The following is an 18932-nucleotide window of genomic DNA, read 5'->3' as shown; positions in this document are numbered from 1 at the left end:
ACTTATTGTAAAAAAGTTTAGAAAAAAGGTGAAATATTTTCAGTTTCTCCTTTGCATATTGCACTGGGAAGTGATCCACTAGCTCACAAAGAAAAAGTATACTTTTCTAGCATTCCTAGATTTATATTTTCTCCTGCTTAGCAAAATAACAACAGATTAGAACCAAGAGTACATCACACTAGGCATTCTGTGCATACTTTGACAGCTATGAAGGATTTTAAAAATCAGATGATCTCTAGAGAATCAATAATCTATTGGGAGGCTAGAGGGACTAGAATTTATGATGTTGATTTGGAAGCATAAGAGTCCCTATCAGAAGCAGGGGTCAACAACCTGCAGCCCACCAATTAAATCTAGTCTACCAGCTATTTTTGTGAGGTGTAAAACCTTTTTGATGCCTTATTTACCTTTTTTTTGACACTGGGGATTGAATCCAGGGCATTGGCATTCGTACAGAGCTAATCTCCAGCTCTTTTTTAAATTTTTTATTTTGAGGCAGGGTCTTCTTAATTGCCCTGGCTGGCCTTGACCTTGTGATTCTCCTACCTCAACCTCCCAGAGTTCTGGGATTCCGGGCATGCACCACCACTCAGCTTACAATTTTTAATGGTTGATAAAGTCTAAAGAAAAATAGTATCTTAATGGATGTGAAAATTGAATGAAATTTCTGTGCCTATAAAGTTTTATTGGAACATAGCTATACCCATTAGTTTGTGTGTTATCTATGGCTGCTTTCACATTACAAAGGCACAGTCGAGTAATTTAGACAGAGACCATATGACCTGCAAAGCCTAAAATATTTATTCCCTGGACCTTCATAAAAATTGTTTATTAACTTTTGCTCTGAAGTTGGACTGTGGCATTTAAAGAAATAAAATACAGAAAGATAAGAAGAGCTTTGGAAAAAGATTTCTGGGACTTACAAAGTCAGGATCACTCAATTCCTTGGGCAAAGATATCTGATCAAGCTTTTGGTGAAGCTATAAGCAGATCTTCCTGGTGGAGTTAACTTGCTCTTGGGAAATGTTACTCAACAAGTCAGAGGGTAAAGAGAACACTGAAATGCACCAAAAACTCTCTGAAAGATTCCAAGTAAAAAGTATCATTCAACTCTACATAAGCCGAGGTGGAAAGAGTGGATTTAAACTACAGAAAGGGTTCAATATGGGTTAACTTACAATTCTTCTCTCACAAAAACCTTGGGCAAGAGACAGAATCAAAGTCATACTTACATAAAATTTGCCAAGGAAACTAAATTGGGACCTATTGTAAACATCAGGGAGGATGGTGTAATTCTTTGAGTTCAGAATGTAAACTACAGTTTCAATTTTATGATGTGTACCAAACAGTGCTCCATGTGTACAAAACAAATGGATGTATAAGTTTTACTAGAAAACGTTTGAAAAATAATAAATTCTTGAGCATATAATGCACATGATGAATTAATTAACTCTCTTTGAAACATGATGAGGGATAATGGCGACTCACATCCTGATTTTCCAGATGAGAGAATGGAAAAGAAATTAGTTACCCAACCATGGCCACAAGGGAGTGAATCTCAGAGTCCTGGGTTTTAATCTAGCTCATCAACAGTGCACTCTGTGGGCTGGTTCTGACTCCATGTGAAGACTGATAGTTTTACTCTTTAGGATCTAAGACTTACCATCTGTTAGGAAGGCAAAACCTGAAGGGCACACAGGTATATAAATGTGTGTTCGTTTGCTGAAATAATGATGATGATGTTTTTAATTTGTAGAATTGTCACAAAAAATCCAAGCTGGCAGGCCATTTTAAGAACATCTAATTTAATTCCCTTATTTTACAAACCAAAAACTATGATCCAAATGAGAAAATTTCTTATTTAAGGCTACACAATTAAACTTCTTTGAGCATCTGCACAGATGAAAGCATCACCTTCCTTTGATTTCCTGGCCTCTTAGTATGCAGTGTGCTTTCCCCTTCATCTAACCACTTACCCTACTCACTCCTCCACAAACCAGCTTTTCTAGTCATGCCAGTTTTTGATGCACAGGCCATACCCACACACAGCCTGTCACACACACTTTTGCTGAAATTTCTTCAACTAAATTCTAGTGATTTTACTCCATGGCCTATTAACATTATTTCTCCCATTAAAAATATGCAGATCCTTCTCTGCCCTTTCACCTCTGCCTCACTTTCACCCCAACCCCTGGTATTACTAACAATGAGAAAATGCAGAATTGTCTCCTCCCATACCACCCCAGCAAGAAAATCTGGCCAGATTAAAATTGATTCTGTGTGTAGAATCTTCCACCAGTGACAGCATTAACGCTTCATACTTTATGAACCAAAGCTAGAAATGAATTTTTGTCTGACATGCCAGGCTTTCAACTCTTGTACCTGTGCCCAGCCCAGAAATTTATGAAAACTGTGACTAAAGTGATAATCAACACTCCAAATACTCAGTCTGAATTAAATGACAAGAAGAAACAACTGAAGAAGAGAAAGATTTGTGCTTCTACTCTCTCCAAAACAGGGAGAATTTCAAGTTTTAAAAAGGCATTGCTTTAGAAAGGACACTTGAGTAATAAAGATGCATTGTAGAAATGGAAAAAAAATCAATAAATTGTTCTTTTTGAGTAATAAGACAGCCCTCTGACTTCAAAGGGAATAATGGAGGTACACTCAAGCCACCAACTTTTACAGATGGGAGGAGAAAGAAAACACCAATAATTTTTTTCTGTGTGTGTGTGTGTGTGTGTGTGTGTGTGTGATGACCTGCCTTCTCATGTCCTTCAAAGGGCTCAGAACTGAAATCTGGATTCCATACTCCAGCTTTAGCAAGGGACTCAGAAGGTTCCCCTCCACGTCTTTGCAAGGAATCCATTGATTATTTTAGTCTCATGAGCTCACAGGTGGTCATTACCTAAAAAAAATATTGCTGAGTTTCCCTAATATAAGTGACCCATGGGTCTGGAGTATTTTGAGACCTCACTGGATTTTTAAGTGCTAAATTGGGTGATCTTCTCCACTCAAGTACAACTCTTTCCTTCCCTGTTATCATAGTGTCCAGGGTCCATGTCATAGCCCATCTCCTGCCAGGCATCACTGCAAGGTCCCTTCTGCCTATCTCCTTAGTTCAGTCCTAACATCTGCAGAAAGCTCCTATGTAGACCTATAAAATGACAGCAAAATCTCCTTCACAATACAGCTGGCCATTTCTCCATTTTTCTGAAAACAATTTGGTGGCCTAGATTTTCGAAAACCCAGAGGTAGCATCAAGTATAATCTGACCTGTCTATTAAATTTGCCTGCTCACTTGCTAGCCCAAACTTACTCCCTATCTGATATGACTACTACCACAGTGCCAGGCTTGCTGACACACTCGCTCCAGAGAGCTGCTCTGGTTTGTCCCCTGTTCTAGAGACAGGGTCTGTGGGTTGATGGGGTATAGAGAAGTTTTAGGGTCGCACTGGATAAGTTGGGGTGATCTGAAGTTCATGGAATTTCTCCTTACTGCCTTTTCTGATAGCCTTGTTTTCATAAATACTACTAAGAAGTACACTATTCTTAGGATCTTTCTAATCAGCCTAGGCCTACGCACTGGGGGCCTGAACTCATACTAGCCTTGCATGAACAGTAGCGATGGGGTGTTTAGGGGTACAGTAGAATATGCAGCATATTTTTAGCAATACACAAAATATTATTTGCCTCATTATGGCTTTGAGGAATGGAAAAAAATCAAAATGACAGTTTTCTGTTTTATATATATTTCTGCAACTCAGCTGAAATGATGAAAGTACAATAATCTTTATGATTGGCTATCAACAAAGAGACCAGTCAAAGGGCACCCACTTTCTACCTTTCTCTCAATGCCAAGAAATCACTGACCCTTCTGCTGTCCTTTAGTGGGTATCAGCATACTCCTAGTGAAAGGTGTAGCCTACCTATATATCTTTTAAAATTGTTCTCATGGTTTATGGTCCTTACATAAGGAAAAGCTCTTTTGTTTTGCTTCTGACTAGCACTCTATTGTTCCAGACCAAGGAGAGGGAAGGAAAAAGGACTTAGTATGAGGGAAAAGAAGAAGTGAATGGAATTAATATGAGAAAAGAAAAAATGGAAACAAAGTCCTTGTAGATAGGAAGGGATGGAGAGCTTGAAGGGAGGGCAGGGGAATGGGGAAAAAATAAAAACAAGATATTTTATGTAAAGGTGAAAACTTCCAATGATGAATGTCATTATATTGTATACTTAAATGTACCAATCCAATTAATTTAAAACTTATTAGAAAGTATCTTATTGGAAGTACTTATTAGAAAGTATCTCCTTTGTGGGAAGTGGGAGCAGAGGTGCATACTGGTGTTTAACAGCTGGTTGTGGTTCCATGGCAGAGTATCTCTGACTAGGAGCTGATCATTAGTATCCCTTTGAGGAGGAAGCCCTTAGTAGAGGGAGGGGAGCAAAGTGGATTAATATGAGGCTTAAGCCCAAAGTGGTTAGGAAATTAAGGAGTCGCTAGCATATATAAAAATTCTGGAAATAGGCATTCCTGCTATAGGATATAAGCCTAGTATTTCTAGGTGCTGAGCAAGCATAAATTGTAAGTGAAATAGAACTCAAGAGCCTGGGTCTCAGCCTGCTTAGTCACATATAAAATATTACTCAGTTAGGACTCTGGACCAATCCAGGGTTAGGCCTCAGGTGAGGAAGATAAAAGAATTTCTTTACTCTGGGTTCTTACTTACCTAGGAGCTATTAATGCAAAGAGGGATTCGGGAAGGCTGCAGCAGGAGGGAGCAGGTGCAGCAACTGATGTTATGCTGAACAATGAGAACACTTTCTTTCTGAGGCTGAGGCCAGGAAATCTTTGCTGAGGCACAATCTTGTACTCACTACAGTGAACAGACTAGGGACCCAGTTGGAGTTTCTCTATTTCTAGCCTCTTCAATAAGAACAAGTTTTCCCTCAATAGGCAGCAGAGTGGAAAACAAGCAGGAAGAAAATTATTTTTTTAAATCATTAATTTTTCTTTCATTCCTTGGACCCACTAAGCATCAAGCACCAGATGGGACCACCTTCATTGATTACATTGCCTTTACAATTAAGGGAGCCAAAATCGGGTGACCAGCAAGTATGAAAATTTGCTTCTTTAGCTTATAAGAGCCCTATGAAAGGACACTGCCAAAGATCCCATTCCTGACATGAATCTTGGGAGCTCTCTAACAGAAAACGAGGAAAGAGAAATAGAAGTGAGTGTACTAGATGCTTTACCTTCAGCTGCTCTTTTGAAGAAGACCTTGCAGCTGCCACAAGTGAGAGCTCCATAGTGACACCCAGAAGCTTCATCCCCACAGATCAGGCAGGTCTTCTGGGGTGGAAAGTAATAGTCGATGGGCAAAACATGGTCCCTGGCATTCTCCAAACTGGAAAGACACACAGAAAACAAAGCAACACGTGAAGAACAATAGAAGAATAAAATTCTAAGGTCTTCAGGAGTAAACTGTATGCATAAATTATTGTAATTCATGGCTCAAGTGAATCAATGTGAAGCTAATTTTCCTGGGACTTTTCCTAAGGAGATTTTTGCAGAGTTTTCTACAGTATGGACATAGCTTTTTGGTTCTTGCCAAAGAATCAGGGAAGTTCTCTGGGAGTAGCCAAACTCTTAGGCTTTATCTACGTGACGGAAGAACGAAGGCAAGAAATTTGTAGTTAAGCTGCCTAACTTAAGATGGTGGTCAGGCAACATTTTCAGAGTAATGGAACATTACCTTATGACCTTACCTCATCCAAAGGGAGACTTATGAGCAAATCAGACCAATATCAAAATGGCTTGATGTCCTTTTCTTTAGTTCCTTGAGCCTTAAATTTCATCTGTAAAATAGGGATAATACCACCCATCCTTCTGAGTTGCTACAGTATGTGGCAATATAAATCAGACAGTGGTCCTTGGATAAGTATACAAGGGAAGCGTCATAATTATTACATAAGTATTATCATACCAGTCTTCGTTGATTTTTTTCCCATTCCTTCACTTTCCTTAGAAATTTTTCAAGATCACATGGACATCCTCTTGCCCACATTTTATAAAGTAGCAGAAGCCCTATACCTGATGCTTTTGTTGAGAAATGATATATAATGATGTGAGACATCTTTTGGGCTGTGTTCAAAATATTTGGTCATTATAAGACCCATGAGTTCCACGGGCAAGGAAGGAGATGCAGAAGGCACCTAGTCTCACTGCCTAACTCCAATAAGGTCTGTGCCTCAATTCTACAAGTTGGTTGTTAGGGGAGGGGCCAGAAAGCCAATCTTAAAACCTTCACAGATGGTGATTCTTAATCTCTCATAATAATTAAATCAAGTTCAAAGAAATGGCACATGAGTCTTACTAACCAAAGGTCAACTTTTGTCTTTCTTATGTCTTATGTCTAAGCATAACCCAAACTCAAATGACCTTATGGGTTAATCTGTCTCAGTTGGACATCAAGACCCACAGTATCATCCACAGTAATGAAACTTTTATATTTCACGAGTACATCTTCCTTACAAACAAAGGAAGGAACAAAAGCCCTAATGGGAGCCTGTCTGCTGTGCTGTGTGATTTCAACATTTCATAACAACTTGGTGAGACAAGCTTATTTTCTCAGTAGATCCACTGCACTGGTGAAAAAGTAAGACTCAGAGGGGACAAGCCTAGGTGATTTGATACCAAGCCCAGGATTATTTGACTCAAAATCCAACACAGTTTCTTTTACCTTATTGTCTTTCGATCATTCATCTTTACTACCTACCAAGAGCTCTTTGGTTTTCATGCTCAGCACAGTCATCAGAATCCAGAAAAAGCATCAAAGGTTATCCTCCTCTTAACCTCAAATGAGGACATCTGACAGGTCAATAAGCAAAGAAAGCTTTCCCTCAGGCTGTATTTTACAAAGATGTCATCACCAAGACACAAATATCAGCCTTTATTCAAATTCCAAGTGCAACAGAAAACACTCAAAATGTACAGATATGCAAACCCAGCCACTGTTTATGATGGCCTAGCTTGTCATAAGCCTTCACTTTCCTGCAATAACAAGAAAACCAGCAGGAATCTGTCCACCAAATCAAGGTTAGCAGGGCTATATGTTCAAAAGGAAGTCACTTCCAATATGCAATACAGCCAATTAAAAAACGAGTCATTCTTTTGGATAAAATGTCATTTCCCAGGGTAAAAATTGTTTCCCCATTCTCAGTCCTAAAATAAGTACATTGTTTTTACCAATTTCTTCCTCCTCTCCCTACTTTCTCAACTTCTTTAACTAATGCAAACAGTTCAAATAAAATCAGGAGGACATGTATTTAGGCACTCCACCTGCAAGGCTATTTTTTATGCATCATCTCATTTAATTTCCGAGCAATCACCCAGGGAGCTCTGTATTATGCCTATATTTCAAAACAGGAAACTGAGCAATTGAGTAAATTTATTTAAAATCAGATGTCTAGTAAATGGAAATCCAAGGATTTCATCCTGAGTAAGTCTGACTCCAAAGGGCAGATTGTTAACCATTGACAAACCATGTTATGAGACTGAAGGTTGAGATTTAGGTAGATTGGTTCAACTCAACTCTTAGCACCTAGGCCTATGGCTAAGGCACAGACTAGATTCTAGGGATATAGTGGTGCTCAAGATTTTCTTGCCCCTCCACATCTCATCATCTAAGTTAGAAGACAAAAAGCAAAGAAGAGTAAAGTAACATAGTATATGATATACTAAAGAAGAATGCAGACTGTTAAAAGATGAAGAAACACCAAGGGGCAAGGGATTTAGCTCAGCGGTTCGGTGGCCTGTTTTGCAAGCGCAAGGACCCGAATTCAATCCCCGGTACAAAAAATTAATAAATAAATAAATAAATAAAGATGAACAAACACCTCTAAGACAGGATTATTTTTTGAAAGGCATAAGGTATGAATAGGTAAATAAGATGACGATAACAATAGTTATTATTAAGTGATTATAAACTAAATGTCAGATAAACAAAATGGAAACATACTGACAGTAAATTAACATGTACTTTTATAAAAGATACTTTAAGAAATAAAAATGAGGAACTGCTGTTCAGTAGGTAGACAATTTCATGTAAGGAAGATGAGTGAATTGTAGAGCTCTGCTGTGCAAACTCTGACTATATCTCAAAATATAGGATTTCAAATTAAATTTTCTTATGAGGGTTAGCCTTATGTTATACTTATTAAAACATTTGCAAGGAATGTATATTTTTATCAGTACTGAAATTTAAAATACAGTTAAAAGACTGAACAAATTTATAATCATGACTAAAATAATCAACATTTTGTTTATTAGATATGAATTGAATAACGTGCACACTGCACAAAAATAACTATCAAGAAAGAATAAATGAAGGAGAAATAATAAAGGGGATTTCACAATCTGGATTTTAGTAACTACAACTCATGTTGACTAGAGGCCTGAGACAACTTCTGACCAGTTTCTCCCTCTCTGTGTCTGTCCAGCCAGGGATTTGGCTCTTGGTTCCACGGCCTGCCTTGCAAGCACAGCAGCCTGAGTTCGATCCCTGGTACCACAAAAACAAAACAAAACAACAAACAAAAAAATCTGTGTCTGTCTGTCTGCCACTCTCCCTATATATGTATATTTTGAACAGTAACTTCACTGAACCTGGCTTACTGTGGACCAAGGACACACTGCGGTTCTGAATTATGAGCTAAACTTTGGGAAATGGAAATGAAAATTACAGCTGTAGTCTCTCACCCAGGTTTGCATCTCAGAGAAAATAATGTACAGTTTATCAGGAGGAACATGCAGGAATGCTCATAGCAGTTTTCTTTATAAAAGCAGAAATGGTAAACATCCACTGGCAGAAGAAAGGATATAACAATTACGGCACAATCATTCAATAAAATACAATTCAAAAATATCAAGGAATGGGGTAAAGCTCTATATAGGTTCATCTCACATGTTAATGTTGTTAACTTACCTAACTCACAAAAGCATACATATAATTCTATCACACCAAGTTCAAAAAGAAACAGAAACAAACCATGTTATTTAGGAACATATATGTGAAAAAACTGCCTAAATCCAAGGGAACAATAAATAAATGTAAGGTAATGGACAGCTCTGAGGGAAGAAGGATCAATCTGACAAAGGAGGGTACAAGTAGACATATGCATTCATTTAAAAAAATAAAGTTTTTGTAAATAGGGAAGGGAGGAGTGGGTAAAGAGAGGGCAGGGGTATGGGGAAAAATGAGTACCAAGACCTGTCATGTAAAGGTACAAGATCCCAATGATGTATGTAACTGTACTGTACATCTAAAATGTACCAATAAACTCAATGAGAAAAAAAAATTTTAAACCAATACTACAACCAGGTACCAGTCTAGGTCCTGAGGGATACAACAGTGAACAAAACAGACAAAACTCCATGCTCTCACAGAACTTGCATTCTATTAGGGCTGATGTGATGTTGGAGTTAACATTGTTGGCTTTTTAATTAGGGCTCATGAATGTTCATTTAGTTGTTATGCTGTACAACTTACTTATGTCTCATGTATTTTTGTATGCCTATAGCAAAACATAATAAAAGCAAAATTCATAACCTCAGAAGTTTTGAATATCCTCCTAAATAATGTCTTAAATGCAAGCACAGCAGCAAAAGTTTGTTTTTAGAACAGTGCAGAATTCCCATGTAACAGTGTGCTTCTTCCCATTTCTCTAGGTTATATGCTCACTTATCATCCAAAAGCAGGGCATTTGGTTTTATGAGCCTGAAGCAATTACTGAATCACAGAATTGAAGAATTCTGAATTGGCACACTATTTGCTATTATCCAAAGGTTGTACAGCTAATTAAGTAAAAGTGGATTGATGCTGTCAGCCTGCAAATGCAAGATCATCCATGGAGAGATTGGGCTAGTTGAGTGCCTCAGTCTCTCTGCCCCTTCTCTTTTTTCTCTTCTGTCCTCTTTCCTCACTCCTTATTCTATCTCCCATGGAGAACTTGGGGATACTTTACTAGCCTACCTCATTTGAGCAAGTTCTTCAATGACTGTGGAACCAGGATGAAATGGAAAAGTCACAGAGCAATTTTTCTTGTTTGAGAGAAAAATGTCAACTCAGCAGGGCATTACAGCCAGGCAAACTTGGGTTGGAATCCTGCCTCCACCACTGAACTTTGAGCAAAACCATTAAACTCTCTGAGCTCCACTGACTCCATCTGGAGAGTTGGGGATACTTTGACCTCTCAAGGGGTCTGTGAGAATTACATTAACCAATACAAGTAAAGGGCTTTCCTTTGTGCCTTCCCTTTGGTTAGGTGCAATGTAATGCTGCCTTGTGTTCAGCTTTGCCTTGTCAAAAAAATGTCTAATATCCTAAAAACCAGGGCCAGGGATGTAGCTGAATGGCACAGCACCTGCCTGGGAAGCACAAGGTCCTGAGTTCAATCGCTGGTATCAGGAAAAAAAAGAGCATTCTTCTTGAGAGAAAAGGGAAGATTGAATTTCACTACCCTAGAAAGGAACCTTGTATCCATAAGCAGCCATTCCCCATTACTCTCTCTCTCTCCCAGACTCCAAGAAACATTACTTTCTTTTCTGCCTCTAAAGATTTTTCCTTTTATGGCAGCTAATATGAATGGAATCATGAAATATGTAGTCTTTTGTGACTTTTGCTTCTTTCAATCACCATAACATTTTCAAGGATCACCCACACTGCAGCAAGCATCAGTTCTTGATTTCTTGTTATTATCAAATAATAGTCTACTGCATGGATGTGCTTATTATATTTTGTACTTACATTCATTAGTTGGTGAGCATTTGACATTCCTCTACTCTTTGGCTAGTTTGAATAATGCTGCAATAAACATTTGTGTACAATTTGTGTGTGTGGAGGGTGACTTGCTTTCCTTTCTTCTGAGTAGATATCTTGGAATGGAATGACTAGATCAAAGTAACATTTTAAGAAACTCAAATTCTTCCCTAAAGTTGTTGTACCACTGCATATTGTTACCAGCAATTTATAAGGCTTCCAATATGTCTATATCAAAGCTAGCACTTATTATTTTTCTATTTTTACTATAGCTATCCTGATGGAGGTGAGGTGATATCTCCATTTGTTCATGATCTGTATTTCCCTAATGACTAATAGTGTGAAGCACTTTTTTCTTTGTGTAACTTGTATGTAGAAATGTCTATGCAACTCTCTTGACTTCTAAAATTGGATTATCTGTCTTTTGTTACTGAGTGGTGAGGAGAATCTATATATCCTGTATTCAATACCATTATCATCAGATATATGATATACAAGTACTTAATCTGTGTTGGATTTTCACTTTTTTGTTCTTATCATTTGCAACACATGCTATCAAATTGGACCAACTCCAACTTACCAAACTTTTCTTTTGTTGTTTGTGATTTGGGTATTATATTTAGAAACCACCGACTGTCATGAAGGTCAATTATTGTATGTCCTTTTCTCCAATCCTAAGGGTGATCTGAGGATATTTATTGTAATGCAGTGTAACTGTTACAAAGACCCACTTAACATGTGAGACAGATGAAGTTCAGAGTTAAATATATTTTCTAGTAAGCTATAGCATCATAAGAGGGAAAAGCAAGGCTCTTAAAGAATAGAAAGTTCTAAATGTGAATCCAACTACTGTGGATCACTGACAATGTAATATTGGACTCAGAAGGAACTTTAGTTCCCTGCCCATCAGTTTCCTTAACCATAAAATAAGGAGAATACCATTATAGGCTCAAAAGGCTATTGTGACAAGAGGTTCATCCAATACATGGGAAAGGGCCTGGCACACTCCAAAGGTAATTTCTTGCCATTTCCTATATTCCACTCCAACTTCCCCTTGAAATTAGAGTTCAGGACATCTGATTTCCAGTCCACTGAGCTTTGTGATCATAATGCTATCCTATGTCAGATACTACTGGTTAAAGTACAAAAGCAGCAGCCATGATAACCTCCTGTGAATACACTGGAAAAGTCACTGTATCTTTGAAGTCCTTTTGTGACTTTGAAACAGGGAAAACATAAATGATGTAGTTTAAGAAATGTGAAAAATGTTCAGTCAAGTTTCTGTGGACTTTGGGAAGCCAAAGAAAGAAGATAGCACCATGTAAGCAGACACAGTTTGGGTAATGAAATATTGATAAGATTCTACACTTAGTCTACAACTAAGAAGCCAAGATTGGAAATTTAGTGTTAGACCAGAGAATTTACAGGAGACAGAAAAACAGCCTCTCTGAAGTAATCAACAACGGACCTTATGCTGATCTCTTAAATGATGTACAGTAGTGCTGAACTTCAGACAAACCAGACCAGGTATTAACTTGACACTTGGAAAAAGTACCTTGCTCTCCAAAATAAGAGATTGATTTTTATTGTGGAAAGGGAGTTCACTGACAGAGACTAAAAGTCTTTAATCGCATGCTAATCCAGTATACATCACAACATATAGAAAAATACTAAGACCTGAGAGGAAGTGGGAAGGGTAGGGAAAAAGAAGTAAGGGACAAGAAAAAATATGAGAAAAGGAAAAAATGGAAACAAAGTCTTTGTAAATAGGGGAGAGTGGAGGGGGTGAAGGGAGGGCAGAGAACCAAGATTGGTCATATAAGGGTACAAGATCCCAATGATGAATGTAACTGTACTGTATACTTAAAAAGTACCAATTAAAACAATACTAAGCCTTGGCATTTATAAGTGTCCCAACTAAAATACTGCATTCTATCTAATTTAACCTCACTTAGCTTCTACAACAAATAAATGAAGTATGTGTCACTGTTCCCATTCATTGGACAGCACTAAGATCCAGAAACCTAAAACATTCTGGTATAGATCATTAAACAGTAAGTAATGGCCTGGATATTTGAACTCAACTCTCTGACTCAAAGATTAACTATCAGGTTATTAGAATAACTATCTGGTTAACTATAAGACAATCAATTTCTTACAGTGGATGGCAATCCCCAATGACTCAACCCTGAAAAACTTGAGTCATCCTGAACTCAATGAAATGCCTTTTATCAATGCATCCCACCTACTACCACACTCCAGTCAGTCAATCTGAGACTAATAGCTCCTAATTTTACTGCATAAACAGTCCTCCCACAGCCTTACTTTCAACTTATTATAACTGTTTTGTTCAAACCCTTCTGCTTCCTGCCAGATCCTCATATAGAGGTCCAGAAAAATCCTATAAAAACATTTGCTTCTGTAATTCCTCTCTATACAACTTCTTAGCAACTAAACTAAATGCTTATCTTCTTTTAATTGATTTTATTGGTACATTTCAGCTATACAATATAATGACATTCACCATTGGAAATTTGCATCTTTACATAATCCATCTTGGTTCTTGTTTTTTTTCCATTTTCCTGCCAGCGCTTTAACTCCTCCATCCCTATCTACAAAGACTTTGTTTCCATCTTTTTCTTTTTCTCATGTTAATTCCACTCTCTTCTCCTTTTCTCTACCCCTCCTACTTCCTCTTCCCCTTTGCACCTTCTTATTATCTATTATACCTTTTAGTTCTTATTTACACTTTCAGTTTCTCACACTAGAGAAACTATTCCGTATTTATACATGTGTGTCCTATTTATCTCACTTAAGAGTATCACCTCAATGTGCATCCATTTATCTATAAATGCTTCTAGTTTCTCATTCTTTATGGTTGAGTAGTACTCCATTTTATTAAAAAAAAAACATTTTTTTTAGTCAATCTCCCCTTGATGGGCAATTGGGCTGCTTTCAAATTATAGCTATTACAAATTGTGCTGCTATGAACATGGGTACACATATATCACTGTGCTATGATACTTTTAATTCTTTGGGGAAGATACTCAGCAGGGGGATAGCTGGGTCAAATGAGACTCTAATCCTAGTTCTTTGAGGTATCTCCATACTGATTTCCACAGTGGTTGCACCAGTCTACACTCCTACCAGCAGTGATCAGAGTTCCTTTTTTCCTACAGCCCCACCAGCATTTGTTATTGATTGATTTCTTGATAGCAGCCATTCTTTCTGGGGTGAGGTGGAATCTCAGTGTTGTTTTCATTTCCATCTTTCAGATGGCCAGTCACGTTGAACATTTTTTCATATGTTTTCTTGCTATTTCTACTTCTTTGTCTGAGAAATGTATGTTCATTTCTATTGCCCATGTTTGGAATGGGTCTTTATATTTGGAAGGTCTGATTTCTTTAAGTTCTTTATATATTTTAGATAGTAGAACTTTGTCCTAATGCTGATGATAGTTTTTTCCCACATTGTGTGTTGTCTCTTCACATTGTTGGTGGCTTCTCTTGCTACGCACAAGCTTTTTAATGAGCAGAGATTCCACTAGTTCATTGTAGTTCATGTGCAACTGAGGTTTTGTTCATAAGATTTTTTCCTACACCAGTGTATTCAAGGGTTCTACCTAACCTCTCTTCCAGCCAGTTTAGTGTTTATGTTTTAATATTTAGATCTTTAATACATTTTGATTTTAATTTAGTGCATGGTGAGAGATATAGGTCTAATTTTAATGTTTGGCAAGTTGAAACCCAGTTTTTCCAGCATTATTAAAGGGACTATCCTTCCTCCAGTGAGGGTGTTTGGCTCCTATGTTGAAGATGAGGAGGCTGAGTGTGTCTGGAGTTGTTTCTGCATCTTCTAATGTGTTCCACTGGTCCTCAGGTCTGTTTCTTTGCCAGTACAATGCTGATTGAATTAATACTGTGGAACTAATTCATGGATATACTGTATTAGAATCACCAAAGAACTAATCACCAATACAGAGCTCTGGTCTCACCTCTGCTCTTCCAAGTGTGAAGTTATATTATAGATCAGACCTGAGTGTGTACATTTTTATTAAATAATCAAGTGAAAAATCACCTGTCATACAGGATCCAAATTCAAAGTACTATCACGGCATTCAAGGCTTATTTCTAGATCCTTATTTCACCCCTCACAACCTTTTCCATATGATCTCTCAGTTGTACCACCCTTTTGCAATTCCCCAGTAGATTCCTGCTATTTCAAGCCCCTGTGTATTTTATTTACATGCCCCTTTCTCCAACTTGAATGACTTTGCATTACACTCTAATATCTATCTCCTTTGCTACTTCATCTCATAAATCAGACCTCAATTCATGATGCTACCACCCATTCCATGAAGCCCTTCTTTACTCTGCATACACTGTATAGAATATGATCATCCCCCACTTGCATAGTCCCCTTTCAAAGTACCTATTATCTTTTACACCACAAATAATCAGTGTATACATCTGCTTCCCACACACCATGTGGCCTTTACTAATAGAATTCTGGTGTCTAGCTCAATTCTTCCTGCTCAATTCTTCTTCCTCTTTTTTTTCTCTTTTCCTCACTCTACCATAAAATGGTTTGAAAGCAGCCATGTTACCTCTCAAAGAGTATTCTGAAGTATAAGATGGACCATGAGCAACTCCTGAGTCCTAAATTAGATCACTGTTAATCTACATCATAGGAATGAAAACTTTTTCTTTCTCAGACATATCAAAAATTTCAAAATATCCACTTGACCTGAATACCTCTCATGTCTTGGACATGAAGTTCTTCCTCACACCTGACCTGAATCTTTTTTTTTTCCAGTACTGGGGATCAAGCTCAGGACCTCACACTTGCCAGGGAGGCTCTGTGCCACTGAGCTACATCCCTGGCCCTGACCTGAATCTTTCATATTACTTTCTTTGTCCTTGGTAGAAGTGGATAATAGCCACTTGCCATACTCTTGCCTTACCTTCCTTTCCATATTACAAACACAGAGGTTTAAACCAACAAAAGAACATGAAAATGGATCCATCAGCTGCTAGATGATATGAGGAAGATTAATAAAATTAAGTGAAATGAGTGAAAAAAAATCAGGAAATGACAGAAATGGCATAAAAAACCTGTTCAGATAAATACAGCACAAAAATTTTCCAAATATGAAGAATTTAACATACTGATCAATGAGGCACATGGAACTGCCAATAGCAGCAATCAGAAGCAAACTTTTCTAGTATATATTAGAGTCAAAGTCCCAGCAATCGAACAGAAGGATAGAATCTTAAAGACCGCTAGATAAAATGAGTCACTAATAAAGGCAAACCCAATAGAATTATAACAGTCTTCTCAAAACAACTTGTAAAAGGCAGAATAACTTGGAGTGAAGTGTTGCAAGCCCTAAAAGTAAGCAACTTCCAGCCCAGAATGTTATAACCTGCAAAATTATCTTTAAAAATTGATGCAGAAGGGGCCAGGGATTTAGCTCTGTGTCACTGTGCTTACCACAAAAGTGCAAGGTCCTGAGTTCAATCGCAGTGCCCCCCCAAAAAAGTTGATGGAGAAATAAAGTATTTCCATGACAAAAACAACTTATGGAAGTCACAACCACCAAACTAGCACTCAAAAATTTCAAGAGTATCCTAGAAAGAAACAGTGAAGCTAACAAGGCAAAAAAAAAAATCTAATAGAATGAATACAGCAGTCAGGGTGAGCAGTTAAGCAGGTGGGAGGGGAACAACAACAGGAAAATAATGCAATGAAGAAATAAGTCAACACATTTTATTAAGAACTCTCCATCAATTCCACTGATCCTCAGGTCTCTTTCTTTGCCAGTACTAAAGTAGCAAGTAAATACATGAAAAAATGTTCCACATCACTGGTCATTCGAGAGATGCAGATGAAAACAACACTGAGATTTCACCTCACCCCACAAAGAATGGCTGCTGTCAAGAAATCAACCAATAACAAATGTTGGCGGGGTTGTGGGGAGAAAGGAACCCTTCTCCACTGTTGGTGGGAGTGCAGACCGGTGTAACCACTATGGAAATCAATATGGAGATACCTCAAAGAGCTGAGACTAGAGGTTCCATTTGAACCAGCCATCCCTCTGCTGGGTATCTTTCCAAAAGAATTAAAAGAATCATACTACAGGGATATATGTGCACCAATGTTTATAGTGGCACAGTTTGTAACAGCTAAAACTTAGAAACAGCCCATCTGCCCATCAGTTGGAGACTGGATAAAGAAGATGTGGTTTTTCTATAAAATGAAATCCTACTCAACCATACAAAATGAGAAACGAGTCAACCACAGGAAAATGGATGCATATTGAGGATATACACTTGAGTGAAATAAATAGGTCACACATGTGTAAATACTGAATAGTTTCTCTAGTGTTAAAAACTATAATGGTACATAAAACCTAATGGTATAATTGACGATGTGAAACAGGAAGAAAAGGTCTAAAGGTGTAGGGGAAGGGTAGGGGAAAGGAAATAAGGGAAAAGATAAAAATATGAAAAAAATGAAAAAATGGAAATAAAATATTTGTAAGTGGGGAGGGGAGGAGGGGGTGAAGGGAGGGCAGGGGTAAGGGGAAAAAATGAGACCCAACACCTGTCATGTAAAGGTACAAGATCCCAATAATGACTGTAATTGTACTGTGTACCTAAAATGTACCAATAAACTCTCATGAGAAAAAAAACTCTCATTATGAATTGTCTCAATTCTCCAATCAAAAAACACAGATTGGACAAATGGATTAAGAAATAATACTGATTGATATGCTGTATTCAAGAGGCACATTTATTCTAAAAAAGAAATTCATAGACTAAAAAAAAAAATCAAAGGTTGGCAAACAACATGCCATGCGATAGAAATCCAAAAATCAGCAAGAGTAGCTATTCTCTTAGACAATGTGGACTTCAAGCAAAAACTGATCAGAAAAGGCAAAGGAACCACTACATAGTATTTAAGAGAATAATTCAACAGGAAGAGGTAACAGTTATATACATATATGCACCAAACACCAGTGCACCCAGTTTCATAACGCAAACATCACTGGACATTAAAGATCAGGTAAACATCAACATAGTTATAGTGAGGGACTTCAGCATCTCACTGTCACAAATAGAAAGATCACTTGAACAACAACACAAAAAGTCAGCAAAGAAATATGAGAGTTGACCTTCAAACAAATAGACTTACGAAATATCTACAGTGTTTCACCCAACAACGACAGAATACACATTCTTCTTCTTAAGTTCATGGAACTTTCTCCACAATAGACTAATTGCTAGCCCACAAAGCATGCTTAAGTAAATGCAAAATAATCAATACAATCTCATGAGTGTTATCATATCATAGTGTAATCTAATCAGAAATAAATGACAAAAATCCTACAGAAATTATGCAAACACATGGAACTAAAACAATACCCTCTTGAATAATAAATGGGTCACAGAAGAAATCAAGGAAGAAATTATGCAGTTCCTGGAATCAAATGACAATGCCTGTAGCACATCCCAGAATTTATGGGACACAATGAAAGCAGAATTAAGAGGCAAGTTTATATCTGTGAATGTTTATATCACAAAAACAAGAGTGAGCCCAAATAAATAATCTATTGATGCACTGCCAGGACCTAGAAAAAAAATAATAATCCAAATCCAAAGCAAGTGCAAGGAAGGAAATAATAAAGATTATAACAGAAATTTGTGAAATTGTGACTAAAAAAAGTAAAACAAAGCAACAGTGAATCAAGGAGCTGGTTATTTGAAAGAATAAACAAAATAGACAAACCCTTTGTCAATCTTACCTGAGAGATGAAAGAAAACATTCAAGTCGATCAATGCAACTAGAAATGAAAGAGGTGAAATCACAGTAGACACACATAAAATCCTGAAGATTATTGGTACCTACTTTGAAAGCACATACTCCAAAAACCTAGTGAATTTAGGAGAAATGGAGAGATTCCTAGAAGCATATGAGTTATCATAACTGAATCAAGAAAATATAAAATTCCTGCATAACCCAATAATATACAATGCAATTGAAGTAGTCATTAAAAAAAGACCAGTATCTGATGAATTTGTTGCTGAATTCTACAAGAATTTCAGGGGA

General features: G+C 37.4%; 1 protein-coding gene across 1 annotated transcript in view; it reads right to left on the bottom strand.

Moving 5' to 3' along the window:
• Ar (androgen receptor) overlaps nt 1-18932 on the bottom strand; it is a 189038-nt gene that overhangs the window by 98373 nt on the left and 71733 nt on the right. Inside the window, exon 2 of the mRNA XM_010632186.3 lies at nt 5257-5408. Within this exon, the coding sequence (XP_010630488.1) occupies nt 5257-5408 (152 nt within the window). The remainder of the gene's footprint in view (nt 1-5256; nt 5409-18932) is intronic.

Source organism: Fukomys damarensis, unplaced genomic scaffold, assembly GCF_012274545.1.
Source record: "Fukomys damarensis isolate Sample0158 unplaced genomic scaffold, DMR_v1.0_HiC HiC_scaffold_39, whole genome shotgun sequence".
NCBI lineage: Eukaryota > Metazoa > Chordata > Mammalia > Rodentia > Bathyergidae > Fukomys > Fukomys damarensis.
This window is presented reverse-complemented; position numbering and strand designations above follow the sequence as displayed.